This window comes from Symphalangus syndactylus, chromosome 19 (assembly GCF_028878055.3).
Source record: "Symphalangus syndactylus isolate Jambi chromosome 19, NHGRI_mSymSyn1-v2.1_pri, whole genome shotgun sequence".
NCBI classification, from domain to species: domain Eukaryota; kingdom Metazoa; phylum Chordata; class Mammalia; order Primates; family Hylobatidae; genus Symphalangus; species Symphalangus syndactylus.
The window spans coordinates 92,070,299-92,095,254 of record NC_072434.2 but is presented as its reverse complement, the minus strand read 5'-3'; the positions used below and the strand labels follow the sequence as shown (position 1 = coordinate 92,095,254).

The following is a 24,956-nucleotide window of genomic DNA, read 5'->3' as shown; positions in this document are numbered from 1 at the left end:
CCCAATAAAATTGAAAATAGAAACAAAACAAGCAAATAAACAAAAAAATGCAGCTTCTTTTCCACACAGAATTGAAAGAAAAAAAATTATTCTCAGAAGATAAGTGGACGATTTATTCTTCCTTAGAAAAATATTTTAATGGGTGTTTTGATTTAAGTAAGACAAGACTTCATGACTTGGTCTCAGATAGAAAAATTAAAACATAGAGTACTATACCCTTCTCTGAATTAAAGTGTGCAGGTGTCCCCAAGGAGTAATGTCATTGATCTCATATAATCCTTCACTGGGCTGCAGGTAGGATGGTAGGGAAAAAAAACATGAGAACAGGAATTATGTTGTTAATGAGACTACTAACTGGAGAAATATTAGGACAGAAGGAGAAAAGATTCTGTAAGGAATTTTCTTTCATGAGGTATGATCCTAAAATTTAGCAATAGAGGCATATAATGATTTTTCTCCTAGGTTTTCTATTGACTGTACATGTGGGTAAGTTGGGAAGCTTTTATACACTTCAGCATTCTTGTCTGGAAAGTAAATGTCCAAATACTCCATGTATACTCTGTGAAAGTTGGATGAGGAAATAATTGTAAAAGCAGTGGACTAATCCACACAATTTACCATGACTAAAGGAAGGTAACTGAAGGTTGGTGAGAAGGCCTTATGCATGCATATAAACTGCCCAGTAGAGTATGTCACAGTATGTATTTGAAAACTGAATTGATAAATAAGCTTGTACCTTCTCTGGAATTCTCAGATAAGGCAAATTATCCAGGATGGTGTGGGAAAACCAGACCTTCAACTCCATCTTTATCCTGCTGGGAATCTTCAATCACAGCCCTACCCATACCTTCCTTTTTTCTCTGGTCCTGGGCATCTTCTCATTGGCCTTCATGGAAAATATTGCCATGGTTCTCCTCGTCTACATAGACAAACAGCTCCACACCCCCATGTACTTCCTCCTCAGTCAACTGTCCCTCATGGACCTCATGCTCATCTGCACCACTCTACCCAAGATGGTCTTCAGCTACTTGTCTGGGAAGAAATCTATCTCTCTGGCAGGTTGTGGAACTCAGATATTCTTCTATGTGTCCCTGCTTGGAGCTGAATGTTTCTTGTTGGCTGTCATGGCTTATGACCGCTATGTGGCTATATGTCACCCTCTTCGGTACACCATCCTCATGAATCCGAAACTCTGTGTCTTCACGACTGTTGCTTCCTGGACCTTGGGGTCTCTTGATGGGATTATAGTGCTTGCAGCTGTCCTGTCATTTTCTTACTGTGGCTCTCTGGAAATTCATCACTTTTTCTGTGATGTTGCTGCACTTTTACCTCTATCCTGCATAGAAACATCTGCATTTGAAAGACTACTTTTCATTTGTTGTGTGGTAATGCTAATCTTTCCAGTTTCAGTTATCATACTTTCCTATTCCCGTGTCCTTCAAACCGTCATCCACATGGGCTCTGGGGAAAGTCGCCGCAAGGCCTTCACTACCTGCTCCTCCCACCTGTCTGTGGTTGGACTCTACTACGGTGCTGCTATGTTCATGTACATGAGACCAGCTTCTAAACATACGCCAGACCAGGACAAGATGGTGTCGGCCTTCTACACTATTCTCACCCCTATGCTGAACCCTCTCATTTACAGCCTCCGCAACAAAGAAGTGTTCAGGGCACTACAGAAGGTACTGAAGAAAAGAAAGTTAATATGACCTTATCAAAATCTTTTTGAGTGCCTACTGTGGTCAACACTCATTCAAAAAAACTGGACTCTCTTAAATTATTCATTTCTGGTAATTTGTATTAATATTTTCCACTTCTTTTCAAAATTATCTATTTAGTATATTATTACATATACATCATTTGTATACTAAGCTAGATTTGGATGTTGGTATAAGTGGCTTAATCCCTGTGAATGACAATTATATTATTAGGTGTCACACATGGGTGGTACTTGATTTTAGGATGCTTACTTTTGAAGTCGGGTATAAGTCTGAGGTGTCTTAGCTGTATCAAAAAGCAAAGGTTGGAGTCGATCCTCTGTTTTTGGAGAGATGCTTCTTTGTTCACAAATTACTTACCTATTAGTACTTGTTTTTAGTTTTACCCATCCTCATACCCAAGAATGACTATTTTAATACTGATTCTTCTCTACTTGATTCCCAAGTATTTAAAAGTACGGAGTTAGTATCAACACTTTCTTCAACCAAGTTTTATGTCTGCATAAAATATTTCCTAGAAACTCATATATACATACACACACTTCAGTATATATGTGTATGATCTTTATGCTAATAGAATTAAATATTTTAAGGAGTCCACATAAAATATCTATTTGGTTGGGCTGCACAGTCAACATCTGTATCATGTCTGCTTTTATTCCTTATAATCCTTATATTAACCATCAGAATCTGAAGGCAGAGCAAGATGGTGGAATAGAAGGCTCCACTGATCATTCACATGCAAGGACAGCAATTTAACAATAATCTACACCCAAACAACACATTCAGGAGTGCCAAAAATCAGGTGAGCCCTCATAGTACCTGATTTTAAGTTTATATCACTGAAGAGCCAGTGAAGAGGTAGAAAAAACAACTTGAATAGACAATGCCACCCCTCCCTCACCACTGACAGAAGCAACAGGTGCTAAGAGTGTCTCTGAGCTCTGGTGAGAAAGAACACAGCAATTGTGAGGCATTGAGCTCAGTGCTGTCCTGTAAGAGCAGAAAGGAAAACCAGATAAAATTCAGCTGATGCCTGGCCACAGACAGAGCATTTAAACCAGCCCTTGTCAGAGGGGAATTACTGATCCCAATGGTCAAAACTTGTGTTCCAACAAACCTTGACACTGAGGGCTAAAATGCGCTGAAGCTCTAAGTAAACTTAAGAGGCAGTCTATGCCATAAGTACTGCCACTCTTAAGTGAGTCCTAGTGCTGAACTGGGCCCAGAGATAGTGGACTGTGCGGGGGGGCACATGAAGTACAGAGACACCAGCTGGGGCAACTAAGGTTGTGCTGGCATCACCCTTGCGTAACCTCAGGCTGCACAGCTCGTGGCTCCAAAAGAGTTCTCCCACTTGAGAAGAGGAGAAGAAAGAGTGGAGAGGACTTTGTCTCCCATCTTGGATACCAGTTTAGCCACAGCAAGAAAATGCACTCGTCAAAGTTGTGAGGCCCTTATTCTAGGACCTCCGTCCCAGACGACATTTCTATATACACCCTGGGCAAGAAGGGAACCCATTTCCTTGGAAGAAAGGAGCCAGTACTGCTAGCATTAATTGCCTGCTAACTGAAGAGCCCTTGGGCCCTGAATAGCCAGCAGTGATATCCAGGTACTACAGCGAGGGCCTTGGGAAAGACTCTGCTGGCTTCAAGTGAGACTCAACTCATTTCCAGCTGTAGTGGCTACAGGGCAAAACTGTGCCTGCTTGAGAAAAACAAAGGAAAAATAAAAGGGGACTTTCTCTTGCACTTTAGGTAACAGCTCAGCCACAGGGTGCGGGGTGGGGCAGGGGGTACAGGTAGTTCACCAGGTAGGCCCTTGAGGTTCCTGATTCCAGGGAATTACTCTTTGATTGCATTTCTGGACCCACCCTGGGCCAGAGGGGAGCCCACCGCCCTGAAGGATTAGTCCCAGACAAAACAGCAGTCACTGCAAGCTGACTGAAGAGCCCTTGGGCCCTAAGGGAATATCAGCAGTAACCTGGAAGTACCTCCCATGGGCCTGTGGTGGTGGCCATGAGATGAGGTTCCTCTGCATATGGAAAAGGAAGGAGAAAGTGGGAAAAACTGCTTCTTGTGGTTTGAATGCCAACTTAGCTACAGTACAGTAGAATACCAGGTAGACTTCTAAGGTTTCTGAATCCAGTCCCTGTCTCCCAGATGGCACCCCTTGACACAACTTGTGGCCAGAGTGAACTTGTGGCCTTGAAGGGAAGGACACAAGCCTGGCTGGCTTAGCCCCTGGGCCTTGAGAAAACATAGGCCATAGCCAGGTGGTTACAGTGGGCCTTGGGTTAGACCCAGGGCTGTGTTTAATTCAGGGCTGACCCAGTGCAGTCTCAGTAGTGGTGGTCACATGGGTGCTTATGTCTCTCCACCCCCAGCTCCAGGTGGCTCAGAACAGAGAGAGACTCCATTTTGGGAGGAGAAAGTAAGGGAAGAGAACAGAATCTCTGCCTGATAATTCAGAGAATTCTTCCAGATCTTATCCAAAAGCATCAAGTCAGTACCTCTATGAGTCTGCTAAAACCACAGCTTTACTGGGCTTGGGGTGCCCATTAAAGCAGATACAGCTTAGATCACAACACCCAGGCCATTAGGAACATCTGGAAAGTCTTCCCAAGAAGTATGGGTACCAACAAGCCCTGACTGCAAAGATCACAATAAATACTTATTCTTAAATGCCCAGACACAAGTGAGCATCTACAAGTATTAAGACCATCCAGGAAAACCTGACCTCACCAAATGAACTAAATATGGAACCAGTGATCAATCCTGCAGAAACAGATATGTGACCTTTCAGACATATAATTCAAAATAGTTGTGTTGAGAAAACTCAAAGCAGTGCAAGATAAAACAGGGAAGGAATTAGTAAGTCTATCAGATAAATTTAACAAAGAGATTGAAATAATTACAAAGAATCAAGTAAAAATCCTGGAGCTGAAAAATGCAATTAGCATAGTGAAAAATGTATCCGAGTCTTTTAATAGCAGAATTAATCATGTGGAAGAAAGAATTAGTGAGCTTGAAGACAAACTATTTGAAAATACATAGCCAGAGGAGACCAAAGAAAAAAGAATGAAAAACAATGGAGCATGCCTACAGGATACTTAAAATAGCCTCAAAGGCCAAATCTAAGAATTATTGGCCTTAAAAAGGAGAGGTAGAGAAAGAGAGGTAGAAAGTTTGGTCAAAGGAATAACAGTAGAGAACTTCCCAAACCTGGAGAAAGATACCAATATCCAAGTACATGAAGTATAGTATACCAAGCAGATTTAACCTAAAGAAGACTACTTTAAGTCATTTAATAATCAAATTCCCAAAGGTCAGGGATCAAGAAAGGATCCAAAATGCAGCAAGAGAAATGAAACAAGTAACATAAAATCCACCTCCAATACACCTAGTAGCAGACATTTCAGTGGAAACCTTACAGGCCAGGTGAGAGTGGCATGACATATTTAAAATGCTGAAGGAAATGACTTTTACCCTATAATGGTATGACTGGCTAAAATATCCTTCAAACATGTAGGAGAAATAAAGACTTTGCCAGACAAACAAAAGTTGAGGAATTTTATGAATACCAGATGTGTCCTACAAAAAATGCTAAAGGGGGTACTTCAGTCATAAAAAAAAATTAATGAGCACTAAGAAATCATCTGAAGGTTTAACACTTGCTGGTAATAGTAAGTACACAGAAAAACATAGAATATTTTAACACTGTAACTGTGGTGTAAAAACTACTCAAGTAGAAAACTAAATGATGAACCAATCACAGCTAATAACTACAAAAACTTTTCAATACATAGCATAATAACATATAAATAGAAAAAATTAAAAGTTAAAAAGTGGGGGAGAATGAAGGCATAGAGTTTTTATTAGTTTTCTTTTTTTTTTTATGCAAACAGTGTTAGGTTGTTATCAGCTTAAAGTAAAGGGTTATTAGATAGTATTTAGAAGCCTCATAGCAACCTCAAACCAAAAAACATACTCTCTCTCTCTCTCTCTCTCTATATATATATATATATATATATAATACAAAATGAGAAATAAAATTATATCACAAGAGAAAATTGTCTTTACTAATAGGAAAACAGGAAAGAAAGAATGAAGGAAGAGAAGACCTCAAAACAACACCCCCCCCAAAAAGGCAGGAGTAAGTCTTTACTTATCAATAATAGCATGGAATATAAATAGATTAAACTCTCCAATCAAAAGACATAGACTGGCTGAATGTATGAAAGAAAACAAGACCCGTTGATCTGTTACCTACAAGAAACACACGTCACCTATAAAGACACACATAGACTTCAAATAAATAAAAAGAGAAAAATATTCCATGCCAACGGAAACCAATAAAGTGTAGGGAGATATACTTATATCAGACAAAATAGATTTCAAGATAAAACTGTAAGAAAAGACAAAGAAGATCACCATATTACAAAGAAGATCATTATATTATTACAAAGAGGTACTTATAGAACATTTCCTCCAACAGCTGGCGAATACACATTCTTTTCCTCAGCACATGCATTACTATCAAGGATAGACCATATGATAGGTCACCAAACAAGTCACAAAATATTCAAAATAATTGAAATAATATCAAGAATCTTCTGGAAACTGCAATGAACTAAAACTAGAAATCAATAACAAGAGGAACTTTGGAAATGATAAATCCATAGAAATTAAACAATATGGTCCTGAATGACCAGTGGGTCAATGAAGAAATTAAAAAGAAAATTGAACAATTTATTGAAACAAATGATAACGAGAATTTAACATATCAAAACATATGGGATACAGTGAAATCAGTCTATGAAAGAAATTTATAGTTATAAGTGCCTACATCAAACAAAGAAGAAAAACTTCAAGTAAACAATTTAATAATGAATCTTAAAGAACTCAAATAGCAAGAGAAAACCAAACCTACAATGAATAGAAGAAAATAAATAATAAAACCAGAGAAGAAATAAATGCAATTGAAGTAAACAAAATAACACGAAAGATCTGTGAGACTAAAAGTTGGTGTTTTGGAAAGTCAAAAAAAAAGAAACAAATGAAAAATGATTACCCGGACTAACTAAGAAGAAAAGAGAGAAGTTCAACTAAATAAGATTAGAGGTTGAAAAGGATACATTATAACTGATAATTCAGAATTTAAAAGGATAATTACTGTCTACTATGAGCAACTATATGCCAATAAGTTGGAAAATCTAGAAGAAATGAACAAATTTGTAGACACATACAATTTATGATGATTGAACCAGGAAGAAATCCAAAACTTCGATAGACCAATAACAAGTAACAAGATAAAGGCTGTAATAAAAAATCTCCTAGTAAACAAAGGCCAGAGACCTCATGGCTTCACTGCTGAATTATACCAAACATTTAAAGAACAACTCATGCCAATTCTAATCATAGTATTTCAAAAAACTAGAGGAGGAAATACTTCAAAACTCATCCTACAAAGCCACTATTACCCTAATACCAAAACCAGACTAACACACACACACACACACACACACACACAGAAAAAGAAAATTACAGCCAAATACTCCTAATGAATATTGATGCAAAAATCCTTAACAAAATAATAGCAAACCGAATTCACATGTAAAAAGTCATTCATCATGACCAAGTGTGATTCATTTCTGGGATGCAAGGATGACAAAAAGCAATTGATAAAATTTAACATTCCTTTATAATAAAAATCTTTAAAACCTGGTTATAGGATAAAGAAGGAATAAACCTCAATATAATAAAAGCTATATATGACAGACTCACAGCTAGTATCACACTGAATGGCGGGGCCGGGGGGGGAACTAAAAGCCTTTCTTCTAAGTACTGGAACATGGACAAGGATGCCAACTTTGACCACTTTATTCAGCTTTGTACTGGAAGTCCTAGCTAGAGCAATCAAACAAGAGAAAGAAATAAAGGGCATCCAAATTGGAAAGGAAGAAGTCAAATTATCTTTGTTTGCAGATGACATAATCTTTTACTGGGAAAAACCTAAAGATGTCACCAAAAATTATTAGAATTGTTAAAGAAATTTAGTAAAGCTTAAGGATACAAAATCGACACTCAAAAATTAGTAGCATTTCTATACACCAACAGTGAATAATCTGAAAAAGAAATTAAAAATGTAATCCTATTTATAATAGTCACAAAAGAAATTAAATGCCTAGAAATTAACTTAAACAAAGAATTGAAAGCTCTCTATAATAAAAACTATAAAACACTTGTGAAAAAAATTAAAGAAAGCACAAAATAGTAGAAAGATATTCCATTTTCATGAATTGGAAGAATCAATATTGTTGAAATGTCCATACTACTCAAAGGAATCTACACAACCAATGCAATCCCTACCAAAACCAATGACATTCTTTACAGAAACAGAAAAAAAAAAAAAAAATCCTAAAATGTATATGGCACCACAAAAGACCCGGAATAGCCAAAGCTACTATAAACTAGAGGAATCACGTTACCTGACTTCAAATTACACTACAAAGCTATAGTAACCAAAACTCCACGATGCATTAAAAAAAGAACACATAGACCAATGGAACGGAATAGAGAACCCAGAAAGAAATCCACACACCTAGAGTAAACTCATTTTCTCTCTTTTCCTTCCCTTCCTTCCCTTCCCGTTCCTTCCTTCCTTCCTTCCTTCCTTCCTTTCCTTCCTTTCCTTCTTTCCTGAGACAGGGTTTTGCTGTTTGTCCACACTGGAGTGCAGTAGCACAATGAGAACTCACTGCAGCCTCAACATCCTGGGTTCAAGAGATCCTTCCAACTCAGCCTCCCAAATAGCTGGGATCAAAGGCATACACCACCATGCCCAGCTAATTGTTGTTGTTGTTGCCTATCTGGGGTCTCTCTGTGTTGCCCTGGCTATTCTCAAACTCCAGGGTTCAAGTGGCCTCCCACCTTAACCTCAAAAGTGCTGGGATTACAGGTGTGATCCACCATGCCCAGCATGTGAACTTATTTTTTATAAAGTTGCCAAGAACATATACAGGGAAAAGACAATCTCTTCAATGAATGAATGGTGCTGGGAAAACTGGATATTCATTTGCAGAAGAATGAAACTAGAACTCTATCTCATGTCAAATACAAAAATCAAATGAAAATGGATTAAAGACTTAAATCTAAGACAACAAACTATGAAATTACTGAAAGAAAACATTGAATTGGGGAAACTCTCCAGGACACTGGTCTGGGAAAATGTTTCTTGAGTAATATCCCACAAGCACTGACAATCAAAGCAAAAATTGAGAAATAACATTATATCGAGATAAAAAGCTTCTGCACAGCAAAAGAAACAATCAGTGAAGTGAAGGGACAACCCACAGAATAGAAGAAAATATTTGCAAACTACTCATCTGACAAAGGATTAATAACAAGAATATATAAGGAGCTCAAACAACTCTGCAGGAAAAAAAAGTAATAATCCAATTAAAAATGGGCAAAAGATTTGAATAGACATTTCTCAAAGAAGACACACAAATGACAAACAGGCATGTGAGAAAGTGCTCAACATCATTGATCATCAGAGAAATGAAAATCCAAGCTACAATGAGACATCATCTGACTCCAGGTAAAATGGGTTATATTAAAAAAATAACAAATGTTGGCAAGGATGTGGAGAAACGGGAACCCTCGTACACTGTTGGAGGGAATGTAAATTAGTACAACCACTATGGAGAACAGTTTGGAGGTCCCTCAAAAAACTACAAATAGCTCTCCCATGCAGTCCAGCAATCTGCTGGATATATACTCAAAAGAAAAGAAATAAGTATATCAAGAATATATCTGCACTCCCATTTTTGTTGCTGCAGTGTTCACAACAGCCAAGATTTGGAGGCAATCTAAGTGTCCATCGGTAGATAAATGGATAAAGAAAATGTGGTACTTATACACAATGGAGTACTATTCAGCCATAGAAAAGAATGAGATCCTGTCATTGTCAACAACATGGATGGAATTGGAGGTCATTATCCTAAGTGAGACAATTCAGGCACAGAAAGACAAACATTGCATGTTCTCATGTATTTGTGGGATCTAAACATTAAAACAACTGAACTCATGGACATAGAAAGTAGAATGATGGTTACCAGAGGCTGGGAAGGTTAGTGGAAGGGTCAAGAGAGATGGAGATGGCAGATGCGTACAAAAAACGTAGATAGAAAGAATGAATAAGATCTAGCATTTGGGCCGGGTGCGGTGGCTCATGTCTGTAATCCCAGCACTTTGGGAGGCCGAGGTGGGCGAATTATGAGGTCAGGAGTTCAAGACCAGTCTGGCCAATATGGTGAAACTGCATCTGTACTAAAAATACAAAATTACCCAGGTGTAGCCCCAGCTATTCGGGAGGCTGAGGCAGGAGAATCACTGGAACCTGGGAGGCAGAGGTTGCAGCGAGCCGAAATCACGCCATTGCACTCCAGCCTGGGCGACAGAGCAAGACTCCGTCTCAAAAACAAACAAACGAAAAACTAGCATTTGATAGTACAGTAGGGTGACTATAGTCAACAATAATTGTACATTTTTAAATAACTGAAAGAGTATAATTGAATTGTTTACAACACAAAGGATAAATGCTTGAGGGGCTGGATACCCCATTTTTCATGATGTGAGTAGTATGCACTATGCATCTTCATTAAAACATCTCATGTATCCCATAAATATATACACTTACTATGTATCCACAAAATTTAAAAATGATTTTAAAAAATGTGGCCGGATGCGGTGGCTCACACCTGTAATCTCAGCACTTTGGGAGGCTGCAGCAGGCAGATTGCTTGAGCTCAAGAGTTTGAGACTAGCTTGGGCAACATGGCAAAACCCTGTTTCTTCCAATAATACAAAAATTAACTAGTGTGATGGGGCGCCTGTGGTTCCAGCTACTCAGAGGTTGAGGTGGGAAGATCCCCTGGGCACTGGAAGTGGAGTTTGTGGCAAGCGTGATTGTGCTACTGCACTCCAGCCTGCTAACAGAGCAACATCCTCTCTCTCAAAATAATAATAACAATAAAATGAAATTTTTAAAAAGTATGAAAAAATGGATGTAATGGTTACTAGTGTAATTAAGAACACTTGAAATTCTTGTGATGACTTCCTTGCAGAGTTGGCCATTGTGATATCATGTAATTATCACATTTAGTCTTGGACTGTGAGGTGTGTTATCATAGTGGGGATAGTCAAGTGGAAATCTCTGAAGCTGCTCTCCCAAGCTCAGCTAAGACATTAAATCAAAAACAATACTATAACACAAGCAGGATGGTGGAAATCAGGGGAATTCTTAAAGGTCTGAAAGTGTATTGTTCAGTATGGCAGCTAGTAGCTAGGTATGATTGCTGAGAACTTGAAATGTTGCAAACATAGCTGATGAGCTAATTTAAGTTTATTTTATTGTAATTAGTTGAAAATTAAAACGGAAGTTCTGTAAGCTATTTTTGCCTTAAGAACGACTTCATTGTTTTAGTAAAGATGCATTTTACTTTAATAGTTACATCAGTAAGTATTTGTATTGGTCAGCATTCTCCAGAGAGATAGAACTAATGGATCCATGTGTATATGACAGGGAATCTATTAGGGAGAATTTTCTCACACAATCACAAGGCGAAGTCCCACGATAGTCCCTCTGCAAGCTGGGGAAGACAGAAGCCAGCAGTGGCTCAGTCTGAGTCCAAAAGTGTCAAAACCAGGGAAGACCACAGCGCAGCCTCCAGTGTGTGGCCGAAGACCCCACAATCTCTGGCAAACCACTGGTGCAAGTCCCAGAGTCCAAAGGCCAAAGAACCTGGAGTCCGATGTCCAAGGACGGGAGGAGTAGAAGGAAGCATCCACCATGGATAAAGAAGGATGCCAGAAGGCAACACCCTCACAGATCCATCCAGAAACAGCCATCTGGGCATCTTTCAATCCAATCAAGTTGACACCCAATATTAACCATCACAGTGTTATTGCTGTAGTTAGTCGGCATGGAAGTAGGGTTGTTTCTAGCATTACATTTAAGCACATTATTAATCTAGTCAGCACAGCAGGGGGACAGGCCTCTGAATGACCTTGGCCGACCAAGATCTTCCCACCTTGCATGCAATTCTCAGACAATGCACCAAGAATGCAACATTCTCAGACAAAGAGGAACTGCCTGGAACAGTCTGGGCCTTGTCCTTATCCCTCCTAGAATTGGATATCCTGCAACATTTCAGTCTGGTGGGTCAAGAGGCACCAGGGATATGAAAGCCAGAGCAGAGGACTTTTAGGGTCCTTTAGCTGAGAAGTGGGGCATGCAGAGACAAAACCACATTTGCCTTGGGAAGTTACACTGAGGCTTAGGGGACTATCGAGCCGTGGAACCTAGGCTTCTCTTGATTCTTGCTGCCTATCTGTGAGTAATCAAGTTCTGTTTCCTCACTTGTGTGAATGTTCTATCTTACCACATGCAAATGCTAGCAGCTAGGTTTGTGCAGAGCCTCTAGAAACTGGGTCTGTGCAAGACCTCTTGCCAGATCTAGGAAAATTTTGGTGTTTAGAGGCCTCATTGTGATGGCTAACTAGTGTACAGTGCTTCCTTTCCAGGGACTAACACTGTTGCTTAATATTTTGCTTCGTAAGTACCAATGGATTGATTCAATTGAAATTTTTATACTCACCACTGTAATATTCATCATAATTATTATTTAGATCAACATACTTATTTTTAAGTATAGCATAATCAAATGTTTTCTAATTTAAAAATGTGCTGGCAACTTTTAAAAATTAAAACAAAGGCTAATTTTATCCTTCAAAAAATAATTTCTGGGCTGGGTGCGGTGGCTCATGCCTGTAATCCCAGCACTTTGGGAGGCCGAGGTGGGCAGATTATCTGAGGCTGGGAGTTCAAGACCAGCCTGACCAACATGGAGAAATTCTGTCTCTACTAAAAAAAATACAAAATTAGCTGGGCGTGGTGGCACATGCCTGTAATCCCAGCTACTCACGAGGCTGAGGCAGGAGAATCACTTGAACTTGGGAGGTGGAGGTTGCCGTGAGCTGGATCATGCCATTGCACTCCAGCCTGGGCAACAAGAGCGAAACTCAGTCTCAGTAAGTAAATAAATAAATAAATAATTTATGTTAAATATAAAAAGTAGATTTTATCATAGCAAATGTTGCCCTAGCTATGTCAAGTCAAAAATTTAGATTTATTGGGATTTTTAAAAAGAAAATATGTCCCTATGTGTTTCATTCCACTTTGTGATACACACTGGAAATGTTTGTGCCCAGTTTTTGGAAGCAGAATATATTTGTGGTGGGTACAGTTGTTAAATTTACTCAGTTTATATTTGTAAATGCTGATTTTTCACCAATGAATTCAATTATATTAATTCAATTAATTAAATTTTATAATACAAAACAGTGAATTTAATGACATATCCTTTGCCAGTCAGTGTTCACTGGCTGAGCCAGAAAGAGTTTTACCAAGTTTTTTTTTTTTTTTTTTTTTTGAGATGGAGTCTTGCTCTGTCACCAGGCTGGACTGCAGTGGTGGGATCTTGGCTCACTGCAACCTCTGCCTCCTGGGTTCAAGCGATTCTCCTGCTTCAGCCTCCCGAGTAGCCAGGACTACAGGCAGGTGCTACCACGCCCAGCTAATTTTTGTATTTTTAGTAGAGATGGGGTTTCACCATATTGGCCAGGATGGTCTCGATATCTTGACCTCGTGATCTGCCGACCTCGTGATCCACCCACCTCGGCCTCCCAAAGTGCCTGGATTAGAGGCGTCAGCCACAGCACCCAGCCCCAAGTTTTACAAAGATTTACTGTACTTTCACTCCCACTCCAGATCTTCTTTAATCAAAACATATAGCAAGCATTTCAATAATCATGATAACAAATAGAAGTGTGATTTACATTTTGTCAGCAACATCACACCTTACGTGAAACAGGTAAATTTAAAACAACCAGAAAAGAAAGACTTATCTGTGATCTACTTAGGTATGAGAATTGAGCTTGACATGGAAACATTTTATGATATGAATCAATAATGATTTTGTACATTTTATGATTTTACACATAATATGCAGAAAAAGTAATTTTATTATGCAATTATGTAAATTGCAATATCTACAAGAAACATTTGAAAACAATTTTGATATTGATGAATTTAAAGTTACTTTTTAATTCATATGTTAAATTTTTAAATTTGATATTAATGATACCAACTTGAAAGAAGTTATATTGTTTACTCAATTTAGTGATGAAAAATGTTTTGAGTATGTTTGGGACATTGCGTATATGTGAATCTAATTTTTCAACTGTAAATTTTATTAAATTTAAATGCAGACCAAGTATTTTTGAAAAAAAAAGTGTCTGAATTATGAGCTGAAAATGCAAAATAAACGCTTGATTTTAAGAAGTTTATACATAAAATGTAAAATAGATCATTATTAATTTTTAAGGTTGCTTGCCTGTTGAAACAGTATTTTGGATATATTAGTTTTAACTTAATTTTTGGTGTTGAAGTTTGGGCTGTAATCCAGTAGATGGCGCCTAAAAGTAATGCCCGTAGAGAGGCTCTTGATCGGCCACTTGGCTCTTTAGTATCTCCTGGCACTTGCAGGCACGCTGTCTGGTGGGGGTTGAGAGAGAGGACTCCTTACCGGGGATGACTCCTTACCGGGACCACTCCTGAGCCTCAGAGGAAGCCCGTCCAATTACTAGCACCTCGCCTGCATTTCTTCTGTTAGATGTTTCGGGCTACAGCGCTCCCTCAGGCAGAGGCCACAGCAGACAGAGCTACCTTTCAGCATATACAGAAATTAACTCGAGGTGGGTTAAAGACTTAAATGTAAGAAAATTCTAGAAGAAAACTTAGGAAATGCCGTTCTTGATATCAGCCTTGGCAAATAATTTTTGGCTAATTTCCCAAAAACATTTGCAACAAAAATTGAGAAGCTAGACCTAATTAAAGAGCTTCTTCACAGCAACAGAAATTATCAGCAGAGTAAACAGACAATCTACAGAATGGGAGAAGATATTAGCAAAACGTTCATCCAACAAAGGTCTAACATCCAGATTCTATACGGAACTTAAGTCAACAAGCAAAACCCCATTAAATAACCACATTAAAAAGTGGGCAAAGCACATGACCATGCATTTCTCCAAAGAAGGCATACGAGCAGCCAACAAACATGAAAAAACGATCATCATCATTAATTATCAGAGAAATGCAAATCAAAACCTAAATGAGAGACCATCTCACACCAGTTCAGTCAAAATGACCATTAATAAAGTCAAATGATAACAAATACCAGTGAAGCTGTGGAGAAAAGGAACACATACACTGTTGGTGGGAATGTGAATTATAGTTGGGCCACTGTGGAAAGCAGTTTGGAGATTTCTGGAAGAACTTAAAACAGGGCTGCTACTTGACCCAGGAATGCTATTACTGGGGATACATCCAAAAGAAAAGAAATTGTTCTACCCCAAAGACGGATTACTCATACATTCATTGCAGTGTTATTCCCAATAGCAAGGAATCAACCTACATGCCCATCAGTGGTGGATTGGATAAAGAAAGTGTAGCACATAAACACCACAGAGCACTACGTAGCCATAAAAATGAACAAAATCATGTCATTTTCAGCAACATGGATGCAACTGGAGGCCATAATCCTAAGTGAATTAATGCAGTAACAAAAAACCAAATACTGCATGTTCTCACTTATAAGTGGGAGCTAAACTTTGGGTACTCAAGGATGTAAAGATGGAAACAGTAGACACTGTGGACTACCAAACAGGGAAGGAAGAGAGGGGAGTGTGGGTTGCAAAACTACCTCTGAGATACTATGCTCACCACCTGGGTGATGGGATCTATACCCTAAACCTCAGCGTGATGAAATATCCCCATGTAACAAACACGCACATGTACCCACTGTGTCTAAGATAAAAGGTGCAATCATTTAAAAAATAATTTAACATTTCATCTTAACTTTTAAAACTGTGGTCACTAGTATATTTTTAAATTACCTAGGTGGCATATTATATTTCTTTTGAAGTATGTTTACCTAGGTGACTAAGATGTGATTTCCATTGTATTTCTGTTAATTTACTACTTTAACCTCTTCAAAACCCACACAATTCCTGAAACTCCAGTAAGTAGAAGTTCCTATGTTAGACTCAGTATCTTTTCTAGAGCAAGTTAAGATGGTCTCACGCACCTACTATTGATTTGGTAAATGAGCTCTTTTCTATCACTCTGAGGAAAGAATATCAAGAACAACTCACATTCGTAAGGATCAGACATCTTCTATTTATAATACCTCGGTCTATGCTTATCCTCCTGTCCTCTGTCATGATGTAAGTGAAAGAAATACAAGCTACCTGGACATGCTGCATAAAAAAAAATGTACTAAATTTAGATGACAATATGCTAATTGGACTGAGCTGTAAGAAATAGCTAGCACAATGGAGACGTTGTAATAGATTTGTTATCCAAAGGTGCAAGATATACCTTACCAATATCAGCGGTCTTCCACAAAAATAAAGGTTATAGGAAGTTGCATGCCACTTAAAGTCTCACGGCATATCCAAAGCAAAGGAAAGATTACTGCATCTTGCCCTCTCATCAAAAGATAGATACATGATAGATAGATAGATAGATAGATAGATAGATAGATAGATAGATAGATACATACATAGATAGATAGATAGATAGATAACAGATAGATGATAGACAGACAGATAGATCGATAGATAGACAGACAGACAATACTTGGTATAACTTTTTGGGTTTTGAAGGCAGTGTATACCACACCTGGATTATTATTTTGATCTATATAGTGGGTTACACAAAAAGATACTGACTTTGAGTAACTTCAATAACAGAAAGAGGATTCACTGCAATCCAGGATGCAGTGCAAGCAACTCTGAAACTTGGACCATACAAGTGTTAGAATCTATAGTATTAGAGATATTATTGTTGGGAAATTACATTGTGTGGCATTTATTGTATGTTCCCATGGGATAATTTCAAATGAAATCAGTAGAATTCTGGAGTAAAATCATGCTATCCACATTAAAATTTTAGACCTTTTTATTTTTAATTTTTACTTTTTGTGAGTACATAGTAGGTGTATATATTTATGACATACATGAGGTATTTTGATACATACATGCAATGCATAATAATCATATCAGATAACTGAGGTATCCATCATCCCAAGCATTTGTCTTTTATGTTACAAACAATCCAATTATACTTTTAGTTATTTTTAAATGCACAATTATCATTGGCTATAGTCACTCCGTTGTGCTGTCAAATACTAAGGCATTCATGCTTTCTAATTATATTTTGTACCCATTAAACATCTCCATTTATTCTCCCTAATCGCCATCCCCACTACCCTTCTCAGCCTGTGATAACCATCCTTCTACTCTCTAACTCCATGAGCCCAATTGTTTTAATTTTTAACTCCCACCAATAAGGGAGGACATTTGAAGTCTGTCTCTCTGTGTCTGGCTTATTTCATTTAATATAATAACCTCCAGTTCCATCCATGTTGTTGCGAATGACAGGATCTCTTTATTTTTTATGGCTGAATAGTACTTCATTGTGTATATGTACCACATTTTCTTTATCCATTCATCTGCTGATAGACACAGTTTGCTTGCAAAATGAATACTGCTCCAATAAACATGGAGTGCAGATATCTCTTCAATATACTGGTTCCCTTTCTTTTGGGTGTATGCCTAACAGTGGAATTGCTGAATCATATGGTAACTCTATTTGTAGTTTTTTGAGGAACCTCCATACTGTCCTTTATAGTGGTTGTACTAATTCACATTCCCACCAGCAGTGTAGGAGGGCTCCCTTTTCTCCACATTCTGGCATAATTTGGTATTGCCTTTCTTTTGTATGAAAGTCATTTTCCCTGGGGTGAGATGATATCTCACTGTAGTTTTAATTTACACGTTTCTTATGATCAACATGTTGAGCACCTTTTCATATACCTGTTTGCCATTTGTATGTCTTCTTTTGAGAAATGTCTATTCAACTCTTTCACCCATTCTTAAATTGGATTAATATATATTTTTTTCCTGTAGAGTTGTTTGAGTTCCTTATATATTCTGGTTATTAATCCCTTGTCAGATGAGTAGTTCAAAAATTTTTTCTTTCGTTCTGTGGGTTTTGTCTTCACTTTATTGTTTCCTATGCTATGCAGAAGCTTTTTAAATTGATGTGATCTTATTTGTCCATTTTTGCTTCAGTTGCCTGTGCTTGTCGTATATTTTTACATTTCAAATTATTGTGAGCCTTGCAAATAATATCTTATCTCCCATTATTTAAAATTCATGACCACCGTAACCCTGATTTCATAATCAAACAAGAAGCAAGCAAAAAGGAACTTAAAAAAAACCCTCTACACTTTAACTTCATACCTTCACTTTGTAACTTCTTGTTGTTTCAATTTTCTCTTATTGTTCTTGTAGTTATCATTTTTGATTGGTTCATCTTTTCGTCTTTCTACTTAAGATATGAGTAGTTTACACACCACAATTACAGTATTAAAAAAGTCTGTCTTTTCCTGTGTGCTTTCCTATTGCCCATTAATACTTTTTTCTTTCATGTTGAAGAACTCTCTCTAGCATTTCTTGTAAGACAGGTCTGGTGTTGATGAAATCCCTCAGCTTTTCTTTTTCTGAAAAAGTCTATATTTATAAAGAATTAATACAGAGAAGGAAAGGAAGTTAATAAAGTGTGGTTTATTGAGTAAGGTACTACAGAGGGCAAATCCAACCTATTCGTGTGGCTCACTTCTGAGAAAGTATATAAAATGCACACTCTTGAGAATCATTCTTGCCAGTGAGAGCGGAGACAGAACTTGACTTTCACCAGGGGTTGTCTGGGGGCTTCTCTGCTGGTGATTTTTATTCTCTGGCACTTCTAGTCTGTGTACACATAGACAGAGTGACCTTCTATGGAGATTGAAGGAATGTGGCTGCTGCTCAGAGTGCTGGCTAGAAATTCATATGTAATTAAAAACCTCAATTGGCGTACCAACCAAGTACGACATGTGGAGTTTGTGTGTGTGTGTGTGGGTGTCTTCATCCAAATAAGTCAATTGTAAGACATGAGATTATTGAGATTATTAAGAAATGTGCTTACAGATGTCCTATTAGATGACATTGTGGAAATACTGTTAATTGTATTTGTGTGATAAGGTATTGTGGTTAAGTACAAAGGAAGAAACTATGAATTCAAGATTATGTATAATGAAGAAGTGATAAGATGTCTAAACAAATGGCCGGGTGCGGTGATTCACGCCTGTAATCCCAACACTTTGGGAGGCCAAGGCAGGCAGATCACAATGTCAGGAGTTCAAGACCAGCCAGACCAACATGGTGAAACCCGTCTCTACTAAAAATACAAAAATTAGCCAGGCATGGTGGCGGGTACCTGTAATCAGCTACTCAGGAGGCTGAGGCAGGAGAATCACTTGAACCTGGGAGGCAGAGGTTGCAATGAGCTGAGATCGTGCCACTGCACTGGGGAACAGAGCAGGACTCCGTCTCAAAACAAAACAAAACTCCACAAACGTTAAATGTATGTGGATTTGTTGGGTGGATAAATATGGAACAAGATTTTTTGGATCCACGGTAGTTCCTTAATTTTTTTTCTTTGATGTGGTGCTTGATTTTTAAAAATTTAAAAATTTTTAAAAGAAATATGGGTATTTCAGCAAAAAAAAAAAGGGAGTGACAGAAGGAGGAAGGCAGGAAGATAGGGAGGAAAAAGAGAAACCCTCCCTGGGGTGCTTTCTTGCACATTATATTTTTCACTGTAGCTGTTCAATAGAGATGTCCCAGGGAAACCCAGGCAGAGACTCTGTCTTTAGGTCCCTGAAGCTGCACCAACAAGCAGCACATGTCCACACTTCCAACACTGCTACAAAAACAGAAGTAAGCTTCATTTGGATGTAAGACATTATACATTATTGTGACTAATTTTTATTACATTTAATCTGCCTCAAATAATACCACCTTTTGAACAAATGTAAATCTACCTAATTTTAACAAAATTATTGAGAAAATATTACTCATAGGGAGATATATTAAATTTAATTCCTACTGATAATGTAAAAAAATCTACCTCAACTGTATTAAAAACACATACTGGAAACATAACAAATATTTGTTTTAATTATAGGCAAATATTCATGAGCAGACATCCATTTCTTAAGCAAGTCATATAAAGTAATAACTATAAATACATCATTGACAAATTTGACCAAGTTAAAAATTTTAAACTTTGTCCATTGATAGATACCTCAAATAGGTGGAAATTCTAGTTATACATTAAGATGAAACAGTATACTAAACAAATATATACCTATATTTAATAATATTATTTGATTCAGCTTCATATATATATATATATATATATATATATATACACTGAAAAATAAGAAAAATACAGGAGCAGTTATTTCACAGAAAAACGGACACACATGGCCAGCAAACTTCTGACATAATTGTCAAGAATAGTATTTTAAGGCCGGGCGCGGTGGCTCACGCTTGTAATCCCAGCACTTTGGGAGGCCGAGGCGGGCGGATCACGAGGTCAGGAGATCGAGACCACGGTGAAACCCCGTCTCTACTAAAAATACAAAAATTAGCCGGGCGTGGTGGCGGGCGCCTGTAGTCCCAGCTACTCGGAGAGGCTGAGGCAGGAGAATGGCGGGAACCCGGGAGGCGGAGCTTGCAGTGAGCCGAGATCGCGCCACTGCACTCCAGCCTGGGCGACAGAGCAAGACTCCGTCTCAAAAAAAAAAGAATAGTATTTTATCCCCATTCCAGCAGAAAAAATAGAAAACTCAGACAATACTGAATGTTGTTGAGTATGTTTATTAGCAAAACAATTTAGCATTGCTGATTAGAATGAAAACCGACATTAGCACTTCGGAAAAGAAATCAGCATCATGTTTTACACTGGACTTTTACATTCCAAACAGTCCAACCATTCTATTTCTCTCCATAGAACCCAAGAAACTTCTTCCAGTATACTAGGAGTCACACAAAGGCATGTTCAAAAGGTTTGTTTCTATGGTAGATATATAAAATTTCTGTGTCTAAATAATATGATAAATAATTTTTCTTTATTCACAAAATGGAATATTTTACAATAGCTGAAAGCAATATATTTGAGCAATAAAAAATAGAATGAGTCTTAATAATACCATAAAGCAAGCTCAGGAAGATTACCTGCTGCACAATAGCTTTTCTAAAATTTTATGAATCATTAAAGAATCAAAACAAAAGATGTTTCACATAAAGCTAAACGAACATGAGAATGAGAGTATGTGGAACATTGGGTTTAGGATGCTGGAAATTTTGGCCGTAGGAGTAGTGAAATGGGGTAAGGTGAGGCCACATGTTATATATAAATTGCTATTAAGTTCTTAGATTTTATGTTGGGTGACAAGTTCAAATGTACTTTTTAGATAACCAAAATTTAACTACCACTTAAAGGATATTTAAAGAGTCTTTGCTTCCATAATAACAGGCAATTGTAACACTTACATGCCTATTTTAGTATGAATACAAATAGAATTTTGACATGGTAAACTGAGTTATCCAACTAGTGTTTGAAACACAAGTTTCAAAACAAAACAATTTTCTTTTGTGTGTGTGTGTTTTTTTGTCTGTGTGTGTGTTTTTTTGTCTGTTTGTTTGTTTTTTTATGGAGAGGCCTTCCTTTACCTTCTTCTTAGCGTGAGAGCCTTCCTGTGGCCTCATCTATAAAGACGTGAGCTTGCCTGTGAATTTAGGCAGAAAGTACATAGAGGGAACACAGGATATTTTAAAAAGCTCCATAAGCAACTAAATTGAGGACTGGAGAAAAACGGACAAAAATAATGAGATTTTAAAAGGGTCTTTTGCAAATATCACATGTTCTCACTCATATGTGGGAACTAAAAAAGATGATCTCGTGGAGTTAGAAGACAGAATGATAGATACCAGAGACTGGGAAGAGTGTGTGTAGGAGGAGATGAAGAGAAGTTGATTAGTGGGTACAAGCATGCAATTAAATAGAAGGAATATGTTCTAATGCTCAATAACAGAGTACAGTGACTATACTTAAAAACAATGCATTATACACTTGAAAATAGCTAGAAGAGAGAACTTTAGTCCCAAACCCTAGAAATGATAAATACTCGAGGTGACAGACATCCCAAATACCATGACATTATCATTATACATTCTATGCATGTAACATAATATCACATGCATCCCACAAGTATACAAATATTTGCATCAATAAAAAGTAACACAAAATAAAAATAAAGGGTCTTTTTGCCTGGCATTGATCACCATATATATTTCCTTCAGGGAGGCATCTAAGTGAGTGGCTATGAGAATCAATGTGTGAAAATGAGCTTCTGAGTCTTTGGATCAGTGTCCTCATGATTTAAACTAATCTACAATGCCTTAGCACTCTCATGCCTACCTATCATTGAAAGTAAAATATTATAAGTAATATACTACAGCAGTAATTAGGGATGAAAATGATCTCAGAAAAAAAAATGGTTTAATATCTCCCACCCCTTTTTGTACAAATATAGATATAAATAAAATTATTGTCTGAAAGATTATCTAGTGGGTTATTATTTATAATATTCTTTTTTTTTTTTTTTTTTTTTTGAGACGGAGTCTTGCTCTGTCGCCCAGGCTGGAGTGCAGTGGCGCGATCTCGGCTCACTGCAAGCTCTGCCTCCCGGGTTCACGCCATTCTCCTGCCTCAGCCTCTCCGAGTAGCTGGGACTACAGGCGCCCGCCACCACGCCCGGCTAATTTTTTGTATTTTTTAGTAGAGACGGGGTTTCACCGTGGTCTCGATCTCCTGACCTCGTGATTCGCCCGCCTCGGCCTCCCAAAGTGCTGGAATTACAAGCGTGAGCCATAAATGCCTGTACATTAAAATATTAAGAAGCAAACAGAGACTAGAATTAATAGCATCTCAACAACTTTTTAGCTTTCAGAGGTTGCCACAAAATCTCTCTCAACCACTATTAGGTTTGTTGGACTTATTATAATATCCTTTATATATATACATATATGTTAATTTATATTTATTCTAAAAATGTTTAAGAAAGATTCTGGAGTCTTCTATTACTCAACAGATCATTAACAAAGTTAGTACACAGAAGTTGAAGGGCACTTCCACTGCCCTTAAAGCACTGATAAACTCTACAAAACTTTAATTATTTTGTTTTCCCTTATAGCAATGGAGATGGGGTTGATCACTAACAAAGACAGCAAATCACTAATCACAGGCAACTGTTTCTCTGCTCCAAGCATGGGAAAGAAGGGACTTAATTGGAAGAATGCTGTTTCGGGGCTCATTAAAACAGGCTTCTGGGATTGTGATATGAAAACTTTTAATGAGTTTGTCAAAGTTGAACACCCACAGAGTCTTATTAAATAGCCTCTCATTAGCAAGAGTTAAAACTTTATTTTATTCCCTTGGAAGCTGTAGCTAATTGGAGCCTTATTCTATTAGATAAATTGGGGGAAATTCTCAGAGACTAATAAGAACCCTTTATTAGAAAACCCAAAGGAGACAAACTTGTGTGGTTGCCATGGTGATGCTTGGCAGAGAAATGAGTCTCATAACAGTCAAGTTATCTTTCTATCTCTATGAATTTGAATATTCTAGTATGTCGCATGTTTCCTTTTATGTGTAGCTTCACTTCATCTAAGTTTTATCTATGTTGTAGCATGAACCAGAATTTTATTCTTTTTTAAGGTTATATAATGTTCCATTGCATGTGTATACATTTTGTTTCTCCCTTCATCCATTAAGGAATATTTAGGTCGTTTTTTATCTTTTGATTATTGTGAATAATGATGCTATAAATATAGGTATGCAAACATCTGTTCAAATTCAAGCTTTCAATTCTTTTGTGCATATGCCAAGAAGTGGAATTGCTGGATAACATGATAATTCTTTCACTTTTTAAAGGATGTACCATTTGGTTTCCACAGTGGCTGCAGGAGCAATGCACAGAAGTTCCAATTTCTGCACATCTTCCTCAACACTTTCTGTTTCTGATTTTCTTTGTTTATTTTAATAATAACCATTTTAATAGGTATAAAGTGGTATCTCACTGAGGTTTTGATTTGCATTTACCTAATGATTAGTGATGCACAACTTTTTTCACATCCTTATTGGTCACATGCTTATCTTTCTTAAGAAATGCCTATTCAAGCTCTTTGCCTATTTTTCAGTTGGGTTGTCTATTTTGTTGTTACTTCATTGTAAGTTTTTAAAATATATTGTAGATTTAATTTCTTATCAGCTATGCACTTTGCAACTATTTTTCCCATTATGAGAGAGCTGCCTTTTTACTTTTCTGAAAGTGTCCTTTGATGTGCAAAATGTTAATTTTGATGAAATAAATTTTATCTCTTTTCTTCTTTTAATGCCTATACTTCTGGTTTTTACATACAAAAAATTATTGCCAAAGACAATGTCATGATTTTTCCCTTTGTTCTAAGAGTTTTGGCATTTTGGTTCTTATATTAAAGTTTTTTATCTACTTGAATAAATCTTTACATGGTGTAAGGTAAAAGCCTGACTTCTCTATTTTGCATATGGATATACTGTTTCTCATCACCACTAGCTGAATAGACTGCTTGTTTTCAGCATATAAAAACACAACTAATTTTTGCATGTTGATTTTTTCTTTTTACTGAATTCATTTCCTAGCTCTAACAGTTTTATTAGTGGAGTCTTTGAGGTTTTCTATATACATGTCATCTGCAAACAGAGATAATTTTACCTCTTCCTTTCAGATTTGGATGATTTTTATTTATTTTTGTTTCCTTTTTTTCCTAGCCTCTAACTAGGACTTATAGTACTGTGTTAAACAGAAGTGGCAAGAGTAAACATCATTCTCTTGTTCCTGATCGTAGAAGAAAAGATTTCAGCTTTCCACCATTACATATGATGTTACCTCTGGGCTTGGTATGTATGCCCTCTATTTTGTTTAAGTAGGCTATCTATTAATGCCTCAATTTCAGAACTCATTTTTGGTCTGTTCAGGGATTCAGTTTTTTTTCTGGTTCAGTCTTGAGGGTGGGTATGTGTCCAGGAATTCATTCATTTTTCTAGATTTTCTAGTTTATGTGCATAGAGGTGTTTATACATTTTTAACAAAATACTGGCAAACTGAATCCAGTA

The 24,956-nt window shown here is 37.3% G+C and overlaps 2 protein-coding genes across 2 annotated transcripts in view; one reads left to right on the top strand and one right to left on the bottom strand.

Annotated features, from left to right (window-relative positions):
* Nucleotides 1-24,956, bottom strand: part of LOC129458131 (olfactory receptor 2G6) — a 241,162-nt gene that overhangs the window by 185,611 nt on the left and 30,595 nt on the right.
* Nucleotides 774-1,709, top strand: LOC129458613 (olfactory receptor 2M4). Its single transcript, XM_055234610.1, has one exon. The coding sequence runs from the start codon at nucleotides 774-776 to the stop codon at nucleotides 1,707-1,709; it is 936 nt and encodes a 311-aa protein (XP_055090585.1).